The sequence below is a fragment of the Pseudorca crassidens genome, chromosome 16 (assembly GCF_039906515.1).
Source record: "Pseudorca crassidens isolate mPseCra1 chromosome 16, mPseCra1.hap1, whole genome shotgun sequence".
NCBI lineage: Eukaryota > Metazoa > Chordata > Mammalia > Artiodactyla > Delphinidae > Pseudorca > Pseudorca crassidens.
The window spans coordinates 79,743,948-79,764,475 of record NC_090311.1 but is presented as its reverse complement, the minus strand read 5'-3'; the positions used below and the strand labels follow the sequence as shown (position 1 = coordinate 79,764,475).

Sequence of the window (20,528 nt, the reverse complement as noted above, 5' to 3'; positions counted from 1 at the left end):
CTTGGGAACCAAAATTTTCATGCAGTGGAACACAGGTAAAACTTGATCAGAAGGAAGAATTGTGAGGGCTTCTAGTGCCGACTGCAAAGTCCTCATTGGCATTTGAACAGCAGGTAGAGTGGGTTCCAGAATTTCGTCCTCTGAGGCTGGTATAAGGGTGTGATATTTTTTCAACAAGAAAGAGAGGCAGACCCACTGATCGTGAATATATTGTGCAACTATCTTCCCCCATCCTTGGGAAGATGACGACTCTTCAAAAAAACTGAGACAAAAAATAAAGTCACTACCCCATCCTTCTTGGAGTCTGTCTCAATTTCTTTTGCGTGTGGTAGTACACTACCCTTACAAGGGGAGAAATTAAACAGTCATTATTAACTATCCTGTCTACCAATAAACGAGGAAACAACACAGACCTCAATTTCCTAACTACACTGAAAGTAGGTACTTGCACTCACTTTAAATGATTCACTGAAAACTAAATGCAGAAAAGTTAATGGGTTTCCAGTAACAGGGATGAATAATTTGATGATATGTTATCCTGAATGAAGCCTCATCTCGAAGCTTCCATGACCCTCTACGTAAGGTTGAGCAGTCACTAATTATCTCAATGACTCAAACAAAAATGGATTTTTAAACACGAGCAAAAAAGATGCCTTTCACGTATATGCTTCTCTCCAAGGGGTGAACACACCTGCTGTCCTCCTCTGCGTGGGGCTTCTGCAGCGTCTGATTGAGCTGGAGAGAGGAGAGGAACCTTTCCGTGGCTCCCGCATCCCGAGAGTCCAGCTGTAGCTCTGGCTTCTGGTCAATGGCCTCACACACCATGGCCAAGGCAGCCATACTAACGACTCTCTGAATCTGTCTACCCAGTGTCGGTTCCTGGGGAGCAAATGGGACAACCTCTTATTGAACGTAAGCAAATCCTAACCAGTAAGGACCTGAGCTCCCAGTCTATGGGAATCTCACGCCCTCCTTCCCCTCTTTGTGCCTGCTACTGAGTATCAGAGGAAATAAAAGGAAATCCAATGCACGTCACTCTTTCCCATTTCTGTACAGACTGGTGGCAAACAAAGTGGCAATAAAAATTCAGCAATTCAGACTACGAGACAACTTGGATACAAAGTTCCTATGGATGAGTCTTATTTCAACTGTTTGGCTAAAGTAGACTTAAAAAAAAAAAAAAAGACTCCTGGCATATATAGAAACACCTCCTTCAGTCGGCTGCACGCTGCTTCTGGTGACACAGCACAGCAGTTAAGGGCTGGACTCGAACCACATGGCCTGGGTCTGGACCCTGGCTCTGCACTTACCACCAGCTGACTGTGGACACACTACACCTTGGTTTACTTGTCTGTAAGATGGGGACAGTAACAGAATCTACTTCACAGGATTATTGTGAAGATTAAATAAATCGGTTATTTCACGTAAAGCACTTGGAACTCTACAGGGAGCAGCAGAAAGGAGGAAACCAAGACAGCCTGGCTTTGTTCTTACAGAGAGAAAGTCAATAATCTCAACCAAGGAGCCAGGAGTGCAGGTAAGAACCTAGATAGGGAAAATACTTCCCTGAGAGACCAAAGCAGTTCTCCCAAATACCGCCCACCAGTAACATCTCTCCAGAAAGGAACCTTCTACTACTGATTTCATACCTTCCCTCACCACCACCACAGAAAATCAAGTATCTCTGCAGATGAATTTTACTTAGCAACACTGCCAATACGGGAAATAAAATTCAGGGCTACGTTTGAGCCAATACGTTCCCTATTAACCTTAAAGGAATTCAGTGAATTAGTAAAGAGAGTAAGCCAGTCTTTAAAAATCACTGTGGTATGGTTCACAATTCTGGTCTACATTCAAAACTCACCATGTCTTTTTGTAACGCTAATACGCTAATATGCAGTAGACAGGATGCTGAAATATTCATCAGTTCTCCTTATAATTTTCTTTTAATACGGTTCTCGAAAACTACTTTAAAAATCAGATTATTAAAGCAATCAAGTAGCTATTTTAATTAGCAGCCCAGACTAGACTAGGATTCAGCTCAAATTTTTAAAACCCTTACCGTGTGTGTTAAGGGAAAACAGCGAACATTTACTGAGGACTCTCTGTGTGCCAGCTGCTGTTCTAAAGGTTCACCATGCATGAGCTTGCTTTAATTCTCACATCAACCTTATAACCCTTATTTCGCAGGTGCAGTAAATGAAGCACAGAGAGGTTAAGTAAGTTCCCCAAGGTCACACAGCCAGTAAAGATAAAGCCAGGATTCAGAACCAGGAAGTCTAACTCCAAAGCCTGTGCTCATAACCACTATGCCTTATTATAGCATGTTTCAGAAATGCCTCTAGGTACTGAAATCTAGTGGAGAAGACATATATACATAAATTATTCCAAAAACAAGTAAGATGGAAAAAAACACAAAAATGGAGGCATAAAGAGCAACAGGTAAATGAAGAAAAGAATGAGACACTGATCAAGTTTCATTTAAGAGAAAATGTAACTTGAGCTGGGACGAAAAGGATGCACCAGATACTGACAAGTGTGTGTTGAGGGGAGGGCGTTCTCAGTGGAAGGACGAGACACGATGAAAGCCCAGATGAGGCAGGATATGGCATGTGCTGTGATCTGTGAAGCTCCCTATGGTGGCCTAGCGTGACTGCAGCATAGGGGGCTCTGTGGAAAGGAAGGGGAGATGCTGCGAACTGGGCTAGACAATGAGGTAGAAATCCAAGCATGGAGGCTCTGGACACTGGACTGGTGAATTTGGACGCGTCAAAATGTCCCTTACTGGTACCCAGGCAAAAGACCCAGTGAAAATCCACTGTCTGTATCTAAACGATTTTACGACTGCAGTCACCACACCTTTATTAAGTACCTAACATTACGACAGGAGTCCCGGTCTTCATCAGATATGATGAACAAGGGATACTGTTTTCAAAATTAAATTTCAGCAGATGCTTTTTATGTATCAAAATACTGTCCAACAGTCAAATATGTATTCTGTGTATGCCTTACTCAACATAATTACAAGCCTTGAAGCAGAGAGGATTACCTGTCCACGGTCCATCTCTTGAAGATGCCGAATGGACGCGTTCTTCAAAGGAGAAATAACTCTCCAAACAGGGTTGCCTCTTTTCCATCCAGCCTTCAAGTGGAGATTTATAAGTTCAGTTAATACCATCAGGTACAAATGGCAACGTTCCAGATCTGAAACCTAAGAGAAACAATAAAACACTTAACAAGCAAGGTTCATGATTTTCACAAAGCTATGAGAGTTTAGGCAGGAAGTAAATTAGTTTATCTAAAAGTACTGAAAGACGACATTGATGAGAGGAGAAGTCATCTCTTCCAGGAAGCCTTCCATCAACTCCCCAGGCAGAGCTAAGCACGTCCTCCTCTGTGCTTAGACGGTGACTCTGCAATCAGCGCGACTTACTCGGCTGGCTCCCCACCTTGATTATGAGACCCTGGAAGGCAGAAACTGTGTTGTACCAATTCTTGCATCCCAGGCTAACACATCACAAATAATCACAGTAACAAGTATAGCAACTGCCACTGCCACTTCCTTTGCTTCAGGCAGTTGTAATACTCCATTCTCACAAGGAATGGTCACTGTCCCACTTTCCGAAGTTCAGAGAGGTTAAACAACTTACCCGGCATATCAGAGCTAGTAAGCTGGATGGGGGGCAGGGAAGGGGACAGAATTAAAGGCAGGGCTTCTCGACTCACAGACACAGGCAGACTGGGTTCGGTCCAGCTCTGTCATCACCAGCTGTGACCTACTGCAAGAGACCTAACCTCTTTGGGCCTCAGATTCCTTACCCGTAAAATGGGGAGGGTAGTATCTCTCCGTCACAGGGTTTTTGTTGAAAGAATTAAGAGAGAAAGCATTCTGAAGGAACTGGCCCTGAGTGGTAGCCTTGCTTATTATCGCTGTGCCAATCCCTCTATCCTCAGGCTTCCGTGGCACACAGGAAGCACAGAATTCATTCAGTGTAGCACTTTTTACCGAGCAACGCTTAGATGCCAGGCGCTTTGCCGAGCTCTAGGATACAACGCAGAGAGAAGGAAACAACGCCAGGGCTTGGTGCCAAGACTGAACACAGTGGGTGAGAGTGAGGGATAAAGCTGCCAGGATTCCCAAGTTTTAGGCTTGAAGAAACCGGCTGGATCATGTACATCCACCGAGAAGGGAACCTGGGGCGGGGGAAGGCGGATAACCTCCTGCAGGAACGATAAGGAGTTCAGTTTTAAACAGTGTATATGGGGGAAATTCAACCTGAGTTGTCAAACAGCAACTCGCTGAATGGGCGTTCACCTCAGAAGGTCAGTCTGAGGTAGAAAGCAATGTGACGGGCCCTGGCATAACTAAAGCTGGGGATGCCGGTGAGGTCACCTAGACAGGAGAGAATGAGAAAAGGAGGGGCCCGGGCCAACCTGAGAAACTCTGACTTCCAAGGCTACGCCGCAGAGAATGGACATTCGTGGGAGTAACGGCCAGAGGGAGGGGAAACAGCAGGAGGATGATGTCATAAACGCCAGCGTCTCAAGGCGGAGGCGTCAACAGTGTCCACTGGGGCTGAGGGGGTCAAGAGAAACGTGGTCTGAAAAGCATCGCCAGGTGCAGGACAAAGGAGCCACTTCTACTCACAGGAGCTGAGGGGTCTGTTTACAGACCAGCTCACAAAGGGAAGGAAACAGGGCACCAGAAGGAACGCGGAACTGAGCGGGTCCTTGTTAGATGAGGGACCCTTACCCCTTACTTTACCCTGTTGATCTGCCTCTCTCTTTCCTCATGGAAAGAATCCAGGAGGAAAGGAGAGGTGAGAAATACAAGAAAGAGAGAGGCTGACCAACAGGGTAAAGTCGCTGAGCAAATGGGAGGGGATGAGGTCCAGACCACCTTCCTCTCCTGTCAGGGAGGGAAGGCAGGGAGGATGGATTCAGGGGTGGGTGAGGCAGACACCGGGCAGTCTGAAGCGGGGGTGACGCCGGCCGAGGCTGCTGTTTCCTCTGTGAAGTGAGGGGGACGGTTCATCTCTCCCTGATTCATGGCCCCGTGCGGGTAGCTTGAAATCAACCACAGGAACTAATAAACACTACAAATCAGGGCTTTTCCCCCAAGAGCCAGTTGTTAGATACTGACCATCACGCTGCTGAGGGGAAGGAAAATGGGGGAAGAGATTTTTATTAAACTCTAATAAGCTACCAAACCAATGTGCTTAATTGGGAATTCTAATACCTAATGTATTAAAGAGTGGATTTTTCAAAATAATTTTAAACTATTATATAATGAGTTTACTTTAAAAAATCTTTCCATCTGAAGGATAAAATCACATTAACCTTTCCCTTTTTTTTTTTTTTTTTTGCGGTACGCGGGCCTCTCACCGCCCAGCCTCTCCCGTTGCGGAGCACAGGCTCCGGACGCGCAGGGCCCAGCCGCTCTGCGGCATGTGGGATCTTCCCGGACCAGGGCACGAGCCTGCGTCCCCTGCATCGGCAGGCTGACTCTCAACCACTGCGCCACCAGGGAAGCCCTAAAGCTTATATCTTTTTCTGCTCCCAAAGGCCGCTTTTTGAGAAACTATCACGTTAATTTTCAACTTAATACAGTGCCTGCCAGTCAGTAATCACTCAAAATATTGATGAAAAGACTGAAAAGTTACTCCCATACATACATACCCTACTTAGTTCCTTCATAGTAAGTCTTCTGAGAATAAATTCCGAAACACTCTCTGTGGTAGACATGACAAAGTTCTGAAGGAGAGTAAACACCTCGTCTGTATGCGCAACTAAAAGGAGAGAAATAAGTTTATTTGGTACAAAGTACACCCGGCGGTCTAGTAAAAGCTCACCTATGTTAAGCATATACATGAATCACTTACCAAAAATGAATTCTAACGATAGAATAGTCATTGATACCATGGGGACCTCTACAATTAATCTTAAAAATCGTTTAGGCGTTTTAGTTCTGGATAAGATGCAACAAAGACACACTGTCCTCTCTCACTGAATTCAGCTACAAAACCTGGACGGAATATTCAAAACAGCTATTTGAAGACTCTGAAAGGCACAAAGCAGCAGATGGATTCAGAAAGCAGTAACCCTGAACAGCGGTGAGTTTGCGCCTGTCGTCCTCCTACAGACTGGACCCAGGTGGCGGAGCAGTCAAGAAAGTGGGCAGCAGACTGGGCGCCCACCTTCTGGTCAGGGAATGAAAAAGGAGAATCTCAGAGAACTGGACGGTGAGCACTTAGGAGAGTCCAGAGAGGGAGGTGCTCAGGAAAATGGCCCCAGCAAGTGGCTTATGAAGTGCTGGGCTCACCCCTGCACTGCTAGGCCTGGATGTGATACTATTCAGCACGTCAAAGACTTTCAGAATGGAGCTAACAGACAACTGGACAGGTCCCAGCCTGACCATCAGATGGAACACATGGGGCACAGGTCAAGATAGCATTGCAAAGGACATGAAAACAAAACTGTGGAACCAGCACCCACAAAAGCCGGAACATCAGGAACTGAGGCCTAAACCAAGCCAGGCTGACTGTCTGCTACACAAAAATATCAACACTGTCTCAGGATCTGACCAAGATCCAGGGTCTCACAACACAATATTCAAAATATCTAGGATACAATCGAAAATAACTGGGTATATGAAGCGTGAGCTATTCCCTATCTCACATGGGAAAAGAATCTACGAATGAAAACACCAAGATGATGGTGATTTAAGAATAACCTGACCAAGACTTTAAAGCAGCTATTAAAAAATGCTTCAACAGTCAATCAACACACACTCTTGAAACAAATGGAAAACCAGAAAGTCTCAAGAAAGCAAGAGAAGATATACACAAAAACCAAACAGAGATTTTTATCACTGAACGTACAATAACTGAAAATTTAAAAACTCAACTGGATGGGTTTAATAGAAAGGAGAGGCAAGAGAAAAGAATCAGTGGGCTTGAAAACAAATCAATAAAATATGCAATCAGACACGGTATAGCCAAACTGCTGACAACCGAAAATGAAGAAACAATCTTGAAAGCACAGAGAAACAACTTATTACCTGGGGGGAAAAACAATGTGAAGGACTACAGAGTTCTACTGAGAAACCATGGAGGCCAGAAGCAAATGGAACACTTTTAAATTGCTGAAAGGAAAGACCCATCAGACCAGAATTTTATACCCAACAAAAATATTACTCAGAAGGCAAAATCAAGACATTCTCAGAGGAAGGGAAACCATGAGAATTCATTGCCAAGAAACTTGCTACAAAAGCAATATTAAAAGACATTTTTCGAACAAACGGTATACAACGCCACAGGAAAACATGGAACGGCAGGGATGAAAGAGCAAAAGAAACTGTGAATATCTTAGTAAGTACAACAGACTCTTCTCTTGAGTCTTTAAAATGTGTTTGATGGTTGACAGCAAAAAACACAACATTGTCCAGTAGGATTTTCAACAAGAGTAAATGTAAGATATCTGTAATAAATGGGGGGGAGGAGGTTAAGGGACCCATAAGGTAGTAACATTTCTATGTTAATTTTAAGTGGTAAAATATTAATTCTAAGCTGACTGTAAAAAGTATGTACATTATAATCCCTAGAGTAAGAGATCAGTCCATAATTATAGTGGGGTTCAACCATCCTAAAATCAGCAAGAATACAAAACTGAAAAACACCATGAAGCTCTTGAAGACAACTGACATTTATAGAACACTCCCCCCAACGACAGCAGAACACATACTCTTTTCAAGTGTACGTGGAATAGTCACCAAAATAAACCATACCTAGATCATTAAATAAACCTTAACAATTTTTTAAAAGTTGAGATTGTACAAAGTATGCTCTTTTGACTAGAACAGAATTAAATTAAAAAGCAATAACAGAGGGCTTCCCTGGTGGCGCAGTGGTTGAGAGTCCACCTGCCGATGCAGGGGAAGCGGGTTCGTGCCCCGGTCTGGGAAGATCCCACATGCTGTGGAGCGGCTGGGCCCGTGAGCCATGGTCGCTGAGCCTGTGCTCCGCAACGGGAGAGGCCACAACAGTGAGAGGCCCGCGTACCGCCAAAAAAAAAAAGAAAAAGCAATAACAGAAAGACAACAGAAAAATCTCTAAATACATTTGCAAATAATTCACGGGTAAAAGAGAAAAGTCTCCAAAAAAATATATTCTTAACTGAAAATACAATATACCAAAATTTGTGGGATGCAGTTACAACAAAACTTAAGAAAATCTAAATGTCATTTTAAAAAAGAAGACAGATCTAAAATCAATGATCTAAGCTTCCACCTAAATGTCAATAAAAAGGCAAAATAAACCAAAAGTAAGCACAAAGACGTAAACATAAAAACCCAGAAATCAATGAAATTGAAAAGAGAAAAATCAACAGAGAAAATTCAATGAAACCAAAAGTTCGTTCCTTGAAAAGGTCGATAAAATTGATAAACCACTAGCCAGTCTTAGAGAGACAGAGAGAGAGCACTGCCACTATCAGGGGTTAGAAAGGAATTATATCAGACCCCAGATCCTGCAGGCATTTAAAGCATAAGGGAGCACTACACACAACTCTACAAATACAACTGGCCTCATTCACAAATGACACCACTGTCTACCAAAAAATCCCAAGGACCTGTTAAAAAAACTGCTGCAACTAATAAGTGCTTCAGCAAGGTTACAGGATACAAGGTCAACACACAAAAATCAATCACATTTCTGTATACTAGCAATGCACAATTGAAAACCAAAACATTTTAAAATATATCATTTACAATAATCTTCCTCCAAAAGATATAAATCTAACAAAACCTGCACAGGATCCATATGCTGAGAGCTAAAAAACTCTGATGAAAGAAATAAAAGACAGCCTAAATAAATCAAGAGACGTACCATATTCATGAATTAAAAGCCTCAATATAATAAAGAAAGCAATCCTAAAAAAACTGATCTGCAGATTTAATGCAATTCCAACCAATTCCAGCAGGATTTTTTTTTTGGTAAATGCAAACAAGCTGATTATAAAGTTTATATTGAAAGGCAAAGGAGCTAGAATAGCTAGAAATATTTTTGACAAAGAAGAATAAATTTGAAAGAATCACAATACCTATTTAGAGACTTACTGTAAATCTACAGTAACCAAAACAGTACAGTATTGGCAAAGGGCTAAAAATACAGATCAAAAGAATCCAGAAACAGATCCACATAAATACGGTCAATAAATTATGGAGCTATAAACCACATATCTTACAATTCACCCATTAAAAGTGTATAATTTAGTCGTGTCTAGTACAGACACTCCCATTTACCACTGCAACAAAAAGAAAATACCTAGGAATAAACCTTTCTAAGGAGACAAAAGATCTGTATGCAGAAAACTATAAGACACTGATGAAAAAAATTAAAGATGACACAAACAGATGGAGAGATACACCATGTTCTTGGATTGGAAGAATCAACATAGTGAAAATGACTATACCATCCAAAGCAATCTACAGATTCAACGCAATCCCTATCAAAACACCAATGGAATTTTTCACAGAACTCGAACAAAAAAAACTGCACAATTTGTATGGAAATACAAAAGACCCTGAATAGCCAAAGCAATCTTGAGAAAGAAAAACGGAGCTGGAGGAATCAGGATCCCAGACTTCAGACTATACTACAAAGCTACAGTAATCAAGACAGTATGGTACTGGCACAAAAAACAGAAATATAGATCAATGGAACAGAATAGAAAGCCCAGAGATACACCCATGCACATATGGTCACCTTATCTTTGATAAAGGAGGCAAGAGTATACAATGGAGAAAAGACAGCCTCTTCCAGCTGGGAAAACTGGACAGCTACATGTAAAAGAATGAAATTAGAACACTTCCTAACACCATACACAAAAATAAACTCAAAATGGATTAAAGACCTAAATGTAAGGCCAGACACTATAAAACTCTTAGAGGAAAACATAGGCAGAACATAATCACAGCAAGACCCTTTCTGACCCACCTCCTACAGAAATGGAAATAAAAACAAAAATAAACAAATGGGACCTAAGGAAACTTAAAAGCTTTTGCACAGCAAAGGAAACCATAAACAAGATGAAAAGACAACACTCAGAATGGAAGAAAATATTTTCAAATGAAGCAACTGACAAAGGATTAATCTCCAAAATATACAAGCAACTCATGCAGTTCAATATCAAAAAAACAACAACCTAATCCAAAAATGAGCAGAAGAACTAAATAGACATTTCTCCAAAGAAGATATACAGATTGCCAACAAACACATGAAAAGATGCTCAACATCACTAATCATTAGAGAAATGCAAATCAAAACTACAATGAGGTATCACCACACCGGTCAGAATGGCCATCATCAAAAAATCTACAAACAATAAATGCTGGAGAGGGTATGGAGAAAAGGGAACCCTCTGCACTGTCGGTGGGAATGTAAATTGATACAGCCATTATGGAGAACAGTATGCAGGTTCCTTAAAAATTAAAAATAGAACTACCATATGACCCAGCAATCCCACTACTGGGCATATATCCTGAGAAAACCATAATTCAAAAGGAGTCATGTACTACAATGTTCACTGCAGCACTATTTACAATAGCCAGGACATGGAAGTGTCCATTGACAGATGAATGGCTAAAGAAGATGTGGCCCATATATACGATGGAATATTACTCAGCCATGAAAAGAAATGAAATTGAGTTATTTGTAGTGAGGTGGATGGACCTAGAGTCTGTCATAGAGAGTGAAGTAAGTCAGAAAGAGAAAAACAAATACTGTATGCTAACACATATATATGGAATCTAAAAGAAAAAAAGGTCCTGATGAACCCAGGGGCAGGACAGGAATAAACATGGAGACGTAGAGAATGGACTTGAGGACATGGGGAGGGGGAAGGGTAAGCCGGGACAAAGTGAGAGAGTAACATTGACATATATACACTACCAAATGTAAAACAGATAGCTAGTGGGAAGCAGCTGCATAGCACAGGGAGATCTGCTCACTGCTTTGCTACCACCTAGGGGGTGGGATAAGGAGGGTCAGAGGAAGAAGCAAGAGGGAGGGAATATGGGGATATACATACAGCTGATTCACTCTGTTATACAGCAGAAACTAACACAACACGGTAAAGCAATTATAGTCCAGTAAAGATGTTAAAGAAAAAAAATGGTTAAAGTGTAAGTTTTGTTATGTATATTTTACCACAATTTTTAAAAAATAAAAGCTACCTCAGGAAGAAAAGTTCAAAGAGACACAAAACATCAAGGCCAGAAAACAAAAGCAACTCAGGAAAAAAGTGACAGCAACAAGGATTACAAGTGGATATTGTATGTGGATATATCCACACATATTGGGTTGGCCAAAAGTTCATTTGGGTTTTTCCATAAGATGGTATGGCAAAAACGGAACGAAATTTTTGGCCAACCCAATACATTATATGTAGATATTGGGACACATTCAGCAAGTAGTTAGGACAGAAGAAGTGTGATTAGGCCAGTTACTTTCACCCATATAATCCAAGGCAACAAAGGGAGAGTTATAGCGTAACGGTAAGTACGTTTCCTCAAATATTAAAATAAACACTGTACAGTTATTCTGAATTTAAAAAAAATAACCACTGGAACATCATTTATTTAGAGCTTTAAGCTGACAGAAGCAGCAGAGACCATTTAACCAAAGCTATGAATTAGGCTTTACTTTATTTTGAACATTTTAGGACATCTTTGGGGGATTTTAAGTAAAATGGGTTTTCCCACATAAGCCATTATTGCTCATAAGTAGGTGAAAATGTATTTGCATTTCCCAGGAGTATGTTTTAATTTTACACATCTTCCCTTCTGTAGCAGACCCAGGCTTAGCCAAGTACCCTTGTATATACTATATAAATAGCTGTAAATACAGTGTAAATAGTTGCTGGAGCACAGCAAATTCAAGTTTTGCTTTTTGGAACTTTCTGGAATCTTTCCCCTGAATATTTTCAGCCCATGGTTGGTTAAATTCATAAATACAGACGGCTGACTGTACCTAGTTATTTCTGACTTTACCATTATGTGTTCATTGACCCTTGTACTAGTAGTTAATCCTAGATTATTTACTCATTTATAAAATGGAAAAACTCTTTTCCTCTTCCCCCATCAAAGAAATCCCTTCAGGATTTAGATCTATTTAAAGTTAGTTAAATAGATCTAAATTAGCAGATGTAAGCTATTATATATAGAATGGATAAACAACAAGGTCCTACTGTATAGCACAGAGAACTATATTCAATATCCTATGATAAACCATAATGGAAAAGAATATTAACAACAGGTAAATAAATATATGTATAACTGAATCACTTTACTGTACAGCAGAAATTAACACAACAGTGTGAACAGCTATACTTCAATTAAAAAAACATTAAGTTAATTAAGCTTATTATGGTTTACCAATTATCTGGAAGTCAATTACTATCAAAATTACACACTGATTTCTTTGGCTCTTACTTGTAGTATAATGAGAGATGCAGGAGCATCAATGGGAACTTACATTCTGCAGATGAGAACATAAAACGTGTACACAACTGCTTGGAAAAACAATTTTCCATTATCTTAAAAGTTGAATATGTACATACTCTAAGAACCGGTCACTTTAGCCCCAGGGGCACGCATGTGCCCTGGAGAGACACAGGCCTAGAAGAGACACGTAGACAAGTGTTCAAGGCAGCACTGTACACAATAGTAGCAGATGAAATGCAATCCAGTGTCCAGCAATAGAAGAACGCATAACTGTGGTGTCATCACACAACGGAAGGTAACACAACGGGGAAAATGCGGAAGTGTGAGAAAGGACATGCATGCACGGATGACTCTTAGAAACCTGCTAAGTGAGGAAGTTACAGAAGGCTTCTTACAGTAAAGTAACATTTTCATAAAGCTCAAAAGCAGGAAAATGAGACAATATATTGCTGAGGAGCATCGATGTATGTGGTAAAACCATTTTTTAAGTGCATGGAAGTGATACAGATAAAAGTCAAAATAAGGAGGCAAAAGGCAAGGATTGAGGAGTCATAGGTAAACTCCTTCTTAGCAACAAATGCCGTGGTGGTGCGTTCGTGGGTGTTTATTCAATGATTTTGCATCATAATTACATATAACCATCACACGTTCTTGTGTGTATCAAATATCACAGTTTTCCAAAAGGTACCCGTAACCCAGTCCTGCACTTGAAGGCACTGAGTCTAGTGCTTTCAACAGTCAAGACATGTCAAATGAACCCAAATTTATGCCCTTAAAGGAGTTAAAAGTCTTATAAAAAGTTACTGTTACGTGTACAGCATTCGGTTCTGCTACCATTACCAAAAATACCAGAACTTGGAAACAAGCTTTAATATTTCACAAGCCTATATTAAAACCTAAACTTTCATATTATCCTCAGGTTTAACCTAATACCAATGCTTCTCTAGAATACTCTTTTCTAAATAGAAAATTTCTAAAGTTCCAAATGAAACTGGTCAGAAAGATTGGGAATCAAGGCTTACCCATCGATATTCTCATATCTGATGTCCATGGGTTTTCAACTACTGTTTTATATAAATCTTAGTTTAAGGAACGAAGAAAGTGCTCAATGCTTCCATCTACCACCACTGTACTTCCTGGATGAAGTATTTTCTACTTAGAGGTGCTGAGGGATGAACATATTTCAAAACAAATCATTATAAAATTATTGCTATTCTCATGCTTTACTTTCTGCAACATCCAGCAGCACAGTGGCAATTAGAAATGGATCTTGGCTTAAAACGTATGAACTACGTTTTAAGTAGTTAAGGGATCATTTTCAGTAGTCTGGAAATCAATGAGAGCCCATTGGAGAAAAAAAAAAAAGCAAAAGCAAATGAAATCACATTCTAAAATCAACAGCGAGCAACAAATGTAAACATGAAAATGTCAGCTCGGTGAGGGCAGTCTGCTACTTTGCCTCTGCATCCCCAGCACTAGCAGGAGATACTCAGTAAATATCTGGTGAATGCACGAAGTTAAAAGGTCAGGAATTTCCTCTCATTCTGAGTACCAACGATATATCCAGCAAAACACCAACAGAAACCAATGATCCTCACCATCTTGGGTACCGGAACCTTTCAACAAGCAAGTGTGCAGTAACTTCAACAGCAACTGCAGGCATCTGTCAGTTTTCAGCAAGGGCATGTAGGCATTTGTACCAAACTTCACAAGGGCATCCAGGAGAGGATCTAAGAATATCCTTAATACATTCTGTGTCCTCCGCTTTTCACTAGACATTAAAAGACACGCCCAAATCAAGCATTTCAAAAGCATAAAGAAACTGTTTTCCATCTACAGTCGTGGAACTGGTTAGCTAATGCTTCCATTGGACAGAATTACTATTAGGGATGATCCAAACACCTAGAACCTATTAGGATGGACCTTTCTGTTTGTGCTTTTTCAGTGAGTTCAGCGAGTCACTGGAGAAGAAAGCACAGGGAGCAACACAACTCTGTGCTCAACTCGGGGCACAGTATGAATGAAATCCTATATCCAATTTACTGGCAAATTAAAATGCTGAGACCTCGCTTCCATATTTCAAAAAAACCAAAAAACAAAACAAATCCATGCCAGCCAAGGAAATGAGACATGTTAACGAAAATATATATAAAGCACTAAAGATTCGTGAAAAACTGTTATCACTAACTTTAGTACTAAAACTTTGTCTAGAAAAGAGATTTGACGTTAATCAATAATCAAATTAATTGTATTATCATGCAAATACGTACACTACCTAATGAAGCTGCTTACTGCAACAATTATAATCTGGTGACACGTTTCTCACATTTCTCAAAATACAAATGAGATTGTTTTATCTTTATTACCTTTTAAAAAAATAACACATTTTACAAAAGGGTAAAATCCAGTAAATGTCTTTACCTCATCTTATGCTAGGACCTTACAACCCATTCTTCTAATATTCTCATACAAGACCTGTGATTCGTGTATACAGTTTTTTTTTTTTTTTGACCTTCTCTAGTTTAAACCTCTAATCCTATGAACTTATTGTTAATTTTAAACATTTTTAAAGTATACTGCCAATGTTCTAGTTCCTTCCTTGAATACACTGTGATCAATTCCATACCCATCATTGAAAAGTCTGAATATGTACCATAAATCTGATTAGCCTTTTTTAAAGAAAGTTTTCTTTTCAAGTTTAGAAACACTTACCTATACTGACTCTTCATTCCTTCCACATCTATGGCCAGCAAGACCATCACAGCAACAAGCTTGGCTTCAAGCCAATCAGGCATACAGCAGTCTTCTCCTCCTTAAATAACAATAGTTAAGGTTTGCAAAGCATTATCAAAATCCTTCCAGGATGATGTTGCAAAAATAACACAGCTAAATGATTATGTTTTATCCATATTAGAGAAACACAGCTGAGAAGAAATATAGCAGAACACCCCACAGCATGGCTCATTGTTACATACTTAACTGTGAGCACAAAATCATCTCTGCATGCCGACTACATGCCATGCACTGGCCTCAGTGCTGCAGACACAGTGGTTCCTGTCCTCACGATACTTACAGTGCAGGAGAAAAGAGCATTCATCAAAGAATATGCAGAGAAATGTAAAATGACAACTGTAGTGAGTGCTCTAAATGGTGCAAGTAGAGTGTATACTGGGAAGTAGGACAAAGTCACTCTGAAGCGATGACAGTTGAGCTGGGTATAAAAAGCTGGGAAAGAATGAGGTAGGTGAAGGGAGACATGACCTTTCCAGGCAGAAGGAAGTACATGTCAAGGGCCTCCAGCAGGGGAGAGCACACCATATTCCAGGAAAGGGCTGAGGTAAACCATAGGAGGGAGCACCAAAGATGAGGTTACAGGACCAGGCGGGAGAGACCAGGGACTTCGTAGGCATGTAACGGGTTTCTGTCTTCATCCCAAAGGCAAGAGGAAGACACTGAAGGTCAAAGTGAATGTGTATAAAGAAGTGGAGGAGACATCTGTTAGATCAAAGTTTGTATTTTAAAAAGATTTCTCTAGGTACAATGTGGAAAAGAGATTTTAGAGGAAGCAAGAGTAGGTGCAAGGTGACCGGTTAAGAGGCAATTCTGGCATCTCAGCTGAGAGGTGAGAGTTCCCTGAAATGGAACCAGAAAGGGGATGGACTGGATACAGACGCAAAGGCTTTGCTTCTTAGAACTGTGTTCAAACCCCAGTCCTACTGTTTGTTAGCTGTGGGAGTCTGGGACAGACGAATGTTCTCTCCGAAAGCTTAGGTCATCTTCTATGAAATCAAACTAAATAAACCTATGACTTTCCTTGGGTTTATTATAAAAATTAAATAATATACGCAGAGTTCCTAGAACAACTTTTGGAAGACAGAACTTGGTTAAGTGATAAAATTATTTTCCTATCACTGAAAGCCAGTTAAAGTAAAATAAATCATAGATAGAACATTTCATTTTCATTCTATTGTAAGATAATACTCTTCATCTCAACTCCCAAGAAAAATTAGTTAAGGGATCTAGTTTTCCAGCCCAGCGGTTCAGATACTTAAAACATATTTTTAAATATTCTAATAAATTTGCGGAGTAATTTAATATATTTTGATACAAATTAGAATAGTACAGAAGACAGACAATACTAAAAACATACTTGTATGGAGGGCAACTTAGTTTAAAAATGCAACAAAAGGATAAACTTTATTCTTTAAAATGTTATAAATATCATTTAGTTATCAGTAAGAAATCTGTATTTTTTAGAAAATCTAAAAGTTGGTGCTCTCCAAAATAGGTTAAGTTTACAGGTGTTTATAAAAGTGAATTATTGAAACTTGTTCTCTGAAACATTTTTACTCACATTAGCTTCATATCCCACATTTACATATAAAAACTCATTAATGAAGACTAAAATGAAATCAAATACCAATTCAGTATTCAGTTGCCTATAATTTCTAGCAATCACATAATCAGATACTTTTTGACCTTGTAGGAGGCAGGGGTCAGGTAGGGGTGCTATTTGAGAATGAAATGTTTCCAATCACAATGCCACTTTTTGAAGTCCTAAACAATTTTTCACTTTGGATACTGAAAGGGAAGGTTATAAATCAGAAGTTTAGTGGATTTTTAATGATTTCTGATTTCAAGGAGAGCCACAGGACCAGGCTGGTAACATTAGAGTGCCTGACCCAGTGGAGGACACTCCTGCAGCGATTTCTGCCAAGTCCTCTACCACCACACTAGGGAAATTCAGGCTACAGAACAGTGGGTCGCAAACCTCAGCATGTATTAGAGGTCCCCCAGAGGGCTTGTTAAAACCCAGAGGGTGAGCCCTACACTCAGAGTTTCTGATTCAGCAGGTGTGGGATAGAGTTTGAGAATTCACATTTCTAAAATGTTTCCAGGTGATGCTGCCTGTCTGGAAATCCTTCTCGGAGAACGACTGGCAGAGAATCCTTTATACACTCTCCCCCCTTTATCTCTCTGAGGCTAGAAAAGTGAAAGTAAGCAACAATGGTCTTAAAGAAACAAAAGGTCACTGGCTATCTTCAATCACCTTAATTTACCCCTAAATTATCACTCAAATCTTGCTACCACGAATTCTAAAAACTGAGTGTAATTCTAGAAAATGCAAAGTGATCTATAGTGTCAGAAAGCATACCAGGGTTGGTCTGGGGATGGAGAGGGACAGGTAGACGTGGGAGACAGGGATTATAATACAAAGAGGTGTGAAAACACTTCGGGGGGTGATGGATGTGTTCATTCTCTTGTTATCCTGATGGTTTCGTGAGCATACACAGAGGTCAAACCCATTACACTGCATAGTTTAAATATGTGCAATTTAATGTATGCCAATCATACCTCAGTAAAGCTGTTTCTAAAATTTGTTACACAGCTGCAGTATACTACTCTGGGATTATTACATATCTTCAGCTTGGTTACATTTTAAGTAGGCACATCACTTAACTACAGAATCTTTACTCAAAATATCCTTTCTGATGGACTCTCTAAGTATAAATTTCTTCAAATATATTTCACTTTGTGGTTGATCTTAACATTTCCAAGTTTTGACAAGCTTTTACTGCTGCTTCCAAACTATATCTCACTTTCTCTATTTCAGAAAGCCTTCTCTGAAAGCTCGCCAACATTTCTGCTTGTTGATGATGCTGGTTTTGTGTGGTTTTAGTTGTTGTTGCTTTGTTTTGCTATATATCACATATATGGTATGGTACATATATATCTACCTAACATATATCCATCCTTATCTCTTAACCATTCCTACCTGGGGTCCATGAAACAGATGGATGCCTACCTACTTTCAGTTCCCTAGATGCAAGTTCATCCAAGCCTTGCATGATACGACTTCTCCCTTTCCACCTTAATTTCTATTCACTCGTTAGCTGTCACCTCATCTGGTGACCTCTCCTGACCCCCACAGGTCTACCTGTTCTGGATCAGTATTGCTCACCCGGGTTCCCCATCCCAGTGCTTATGGCTTTCAGGGCATTGCGCTAAGGTTATCTGCTTACTTATCAACTCCCTTGCTAGACCATGCTCTCTCTGAGGGTGGGGGACATACCTTTTATCTCTGTAACTCCAGTGTCTGGCACTTAGAACTAACATTTGATATATGGTTGCTGAATAATTAGTGTAAAATCTATCTGTACTGACCATGTCAAACCCAAAGAAAAAAGCTACTTCAGGTGTAGGATCTGATTAAAAACATTTGAGCGGATGAGTCTTTATATAAAACCAAATTTGAATGTTATATGTATTTTATGCTCAAAAATTCATTAAATAATGTTTGCTTTGGAATTTATTACCTTGTTCTGAAAACTGGCCAGTAATTGATAACTAAACTAAAATTTTATAAAGGCACTTAGCCAAGGGCATTAAGAGTCAAAAATATCACACACACACACACACACAAACCTCCTTCGCACTTGAGATCAATTTTTTAAAAACTTAAAATAGTATATTATATAAACAGTATATTTTAAGTTCTAGAAATGTTAAGGAAGAAGCTCTAAAAATCTTATTTTATCCAATTTTGAATTATTTAATCAGACTTTATGCTGTTATGCACTGAATTATAAGACAAGTTCTACAGATACTTCAGGGAGTTGAATCTACATTTACTCTAGTAGGGACTAAAATTTATTTACTTTTTTAGGCCTTAGAAAAGGATCTCGCAAGTAACAGTACAGAAAATTTACTAGACAACAGAGAGATAAAACATAAAAGAGAAATGTTCTAAGAAGAACAAACAGATAAACTCATGTATTTTGGAAGGATAATTATCTAATCATTTAAGACCTATTCCATGATCAGATTAGAGAAATCGGGAGATGAAAATGACTTGGTCTGAGACAAAGCTAGGAAATTTAAGACACGTTAAATTCAAAGGTGCAATTTACCCCAATTATCACTAATGACTTTAATGATGAGGAAGCGTTAGAAAGCAGTCTTAACACATTTCCCTAAAGAGGAAGCAAAATTGATCTTTGCTAAGTATCTGGTAAAAAGAAGAAACTAACAAACATAATTAACGAACATAATTTTTCTCTAAAATTACTTTTCATAATCAGCTCACACTAAATGTAATGCTTCGAAAACAAACAGAAGATGAACAGATTTATCTACAAATATTTCCACTACCGAGGCTCCAGAAACACATCTGCAGATCGAGCCAACAAAGATTCAGTACTTGTAGAATAAATTAATAAATGTATTTGTGTCCGAGTCCTACCCAGGCAACTTCTTAAAACATTTAAAATGTTTAAAATCTCAAGTTCTAGAACAAATAAAGTACAAGTTACGAAACAGTATTTGTACATTCTGTTTATTCACATTATTTGGCTGAAATACAAGTCTGACATCCATAAATTGGCATATATTTGGTTAAGCCCGAATCTCGATCTGAAAAACTACTAAAAAGCTCTTTGAAAATGTTTTGGATATATCAGTCCATAAAAATGATTTCAGACTTACCTTCCCAGGCAGGTGACTTAATATACTCTTGGACTAGGTTCTTTACATAAGCATTTAAAGAGGATGTCTCGTGAAGGCCAATGGAGCTACAAGTTAAGGGTCGCCTAAAACAGCTTTCATTAACACGCAGCCAATCACAGAGCTAGAAAAGAAAAGTGATTACTTATTTTAAAAGCTTAACTGAACAAAGGGTTTCTAACTTCCCTAAGCCAATTTTCTTTCCTCCACAATAAACTGAATTTAAATGACTGAACACAACAAAGTAACAGAACATTTATTGTCATGATTGAGTTCCGCAGATAGCTCAGACAGAAAAGTGTTCGTATGTATGTGTGTATATACACATACGTGTGTGTGTGTGTGTGTGTGTGTTTTCTAACCTCTTCAAAGAACTTATAAACTTCATTAACAGGCAAGAATTTTTAAAGCACCTAATATAAAATGCACATTTTGATAAGGTGTTCTAACGAACATCTCTACGAAAAATAACTCATTATGCAAAACAAATTACAGTCTTAAATTAAAATTTATTCCAGCTTCA

At 39.4% G+C, this 20,528-nt stretch overlaps 1 protein-coding gene across 3 annotated transcripts in view; it reads right to left on the bottom strand.

Annotated features, from left to right (window-relative positions):
* TARBP1 (TAR (HIV-1) RNA binding protein 1) overlaps window positions 1-20,528 on the bottom strand; it is a 61,396-nt gene that overhangs the window by 18,429 nt on the left and 22,439 nt on the right. For all 3 annotated transcript variants that reach the window (XR_010936045.1, XR_010936044.1, XM_067711069.1), the window contains exons 10-16: window positions 19,988-20,129; window positions 15,215-15,314; window positions 14,101-14,273; window positions 5,680-5,789; window positions 3,050-3,211; window positions 692-879; window positions 1-262 (exon numbers count right to left, since the gene is read on the bottom strand). Coding sequence is in view for 1 of the 3 variants with exons in the window: in XM_067711069.1 (XP_067567170.1) it covers window positions 1-262; window positions 692-879; window positions 3,050-3,211; window positions 5,680-5,789; window positions 14,101-14,273; window positions 15,215-15,314; window positions 19,988-20,129 (1,137 nt within the window). In the remaining 2 variants the exon portion in view is untranslated. The remainder of the gene's footprint in view (window positions 263-691; window positions 880-3,049; window positions 3,212-5,679; window positions 5,790-14,100; window positions 14,274-15,214; window positions 15,315-19,987; window positions 20,130-20,528) is intronic.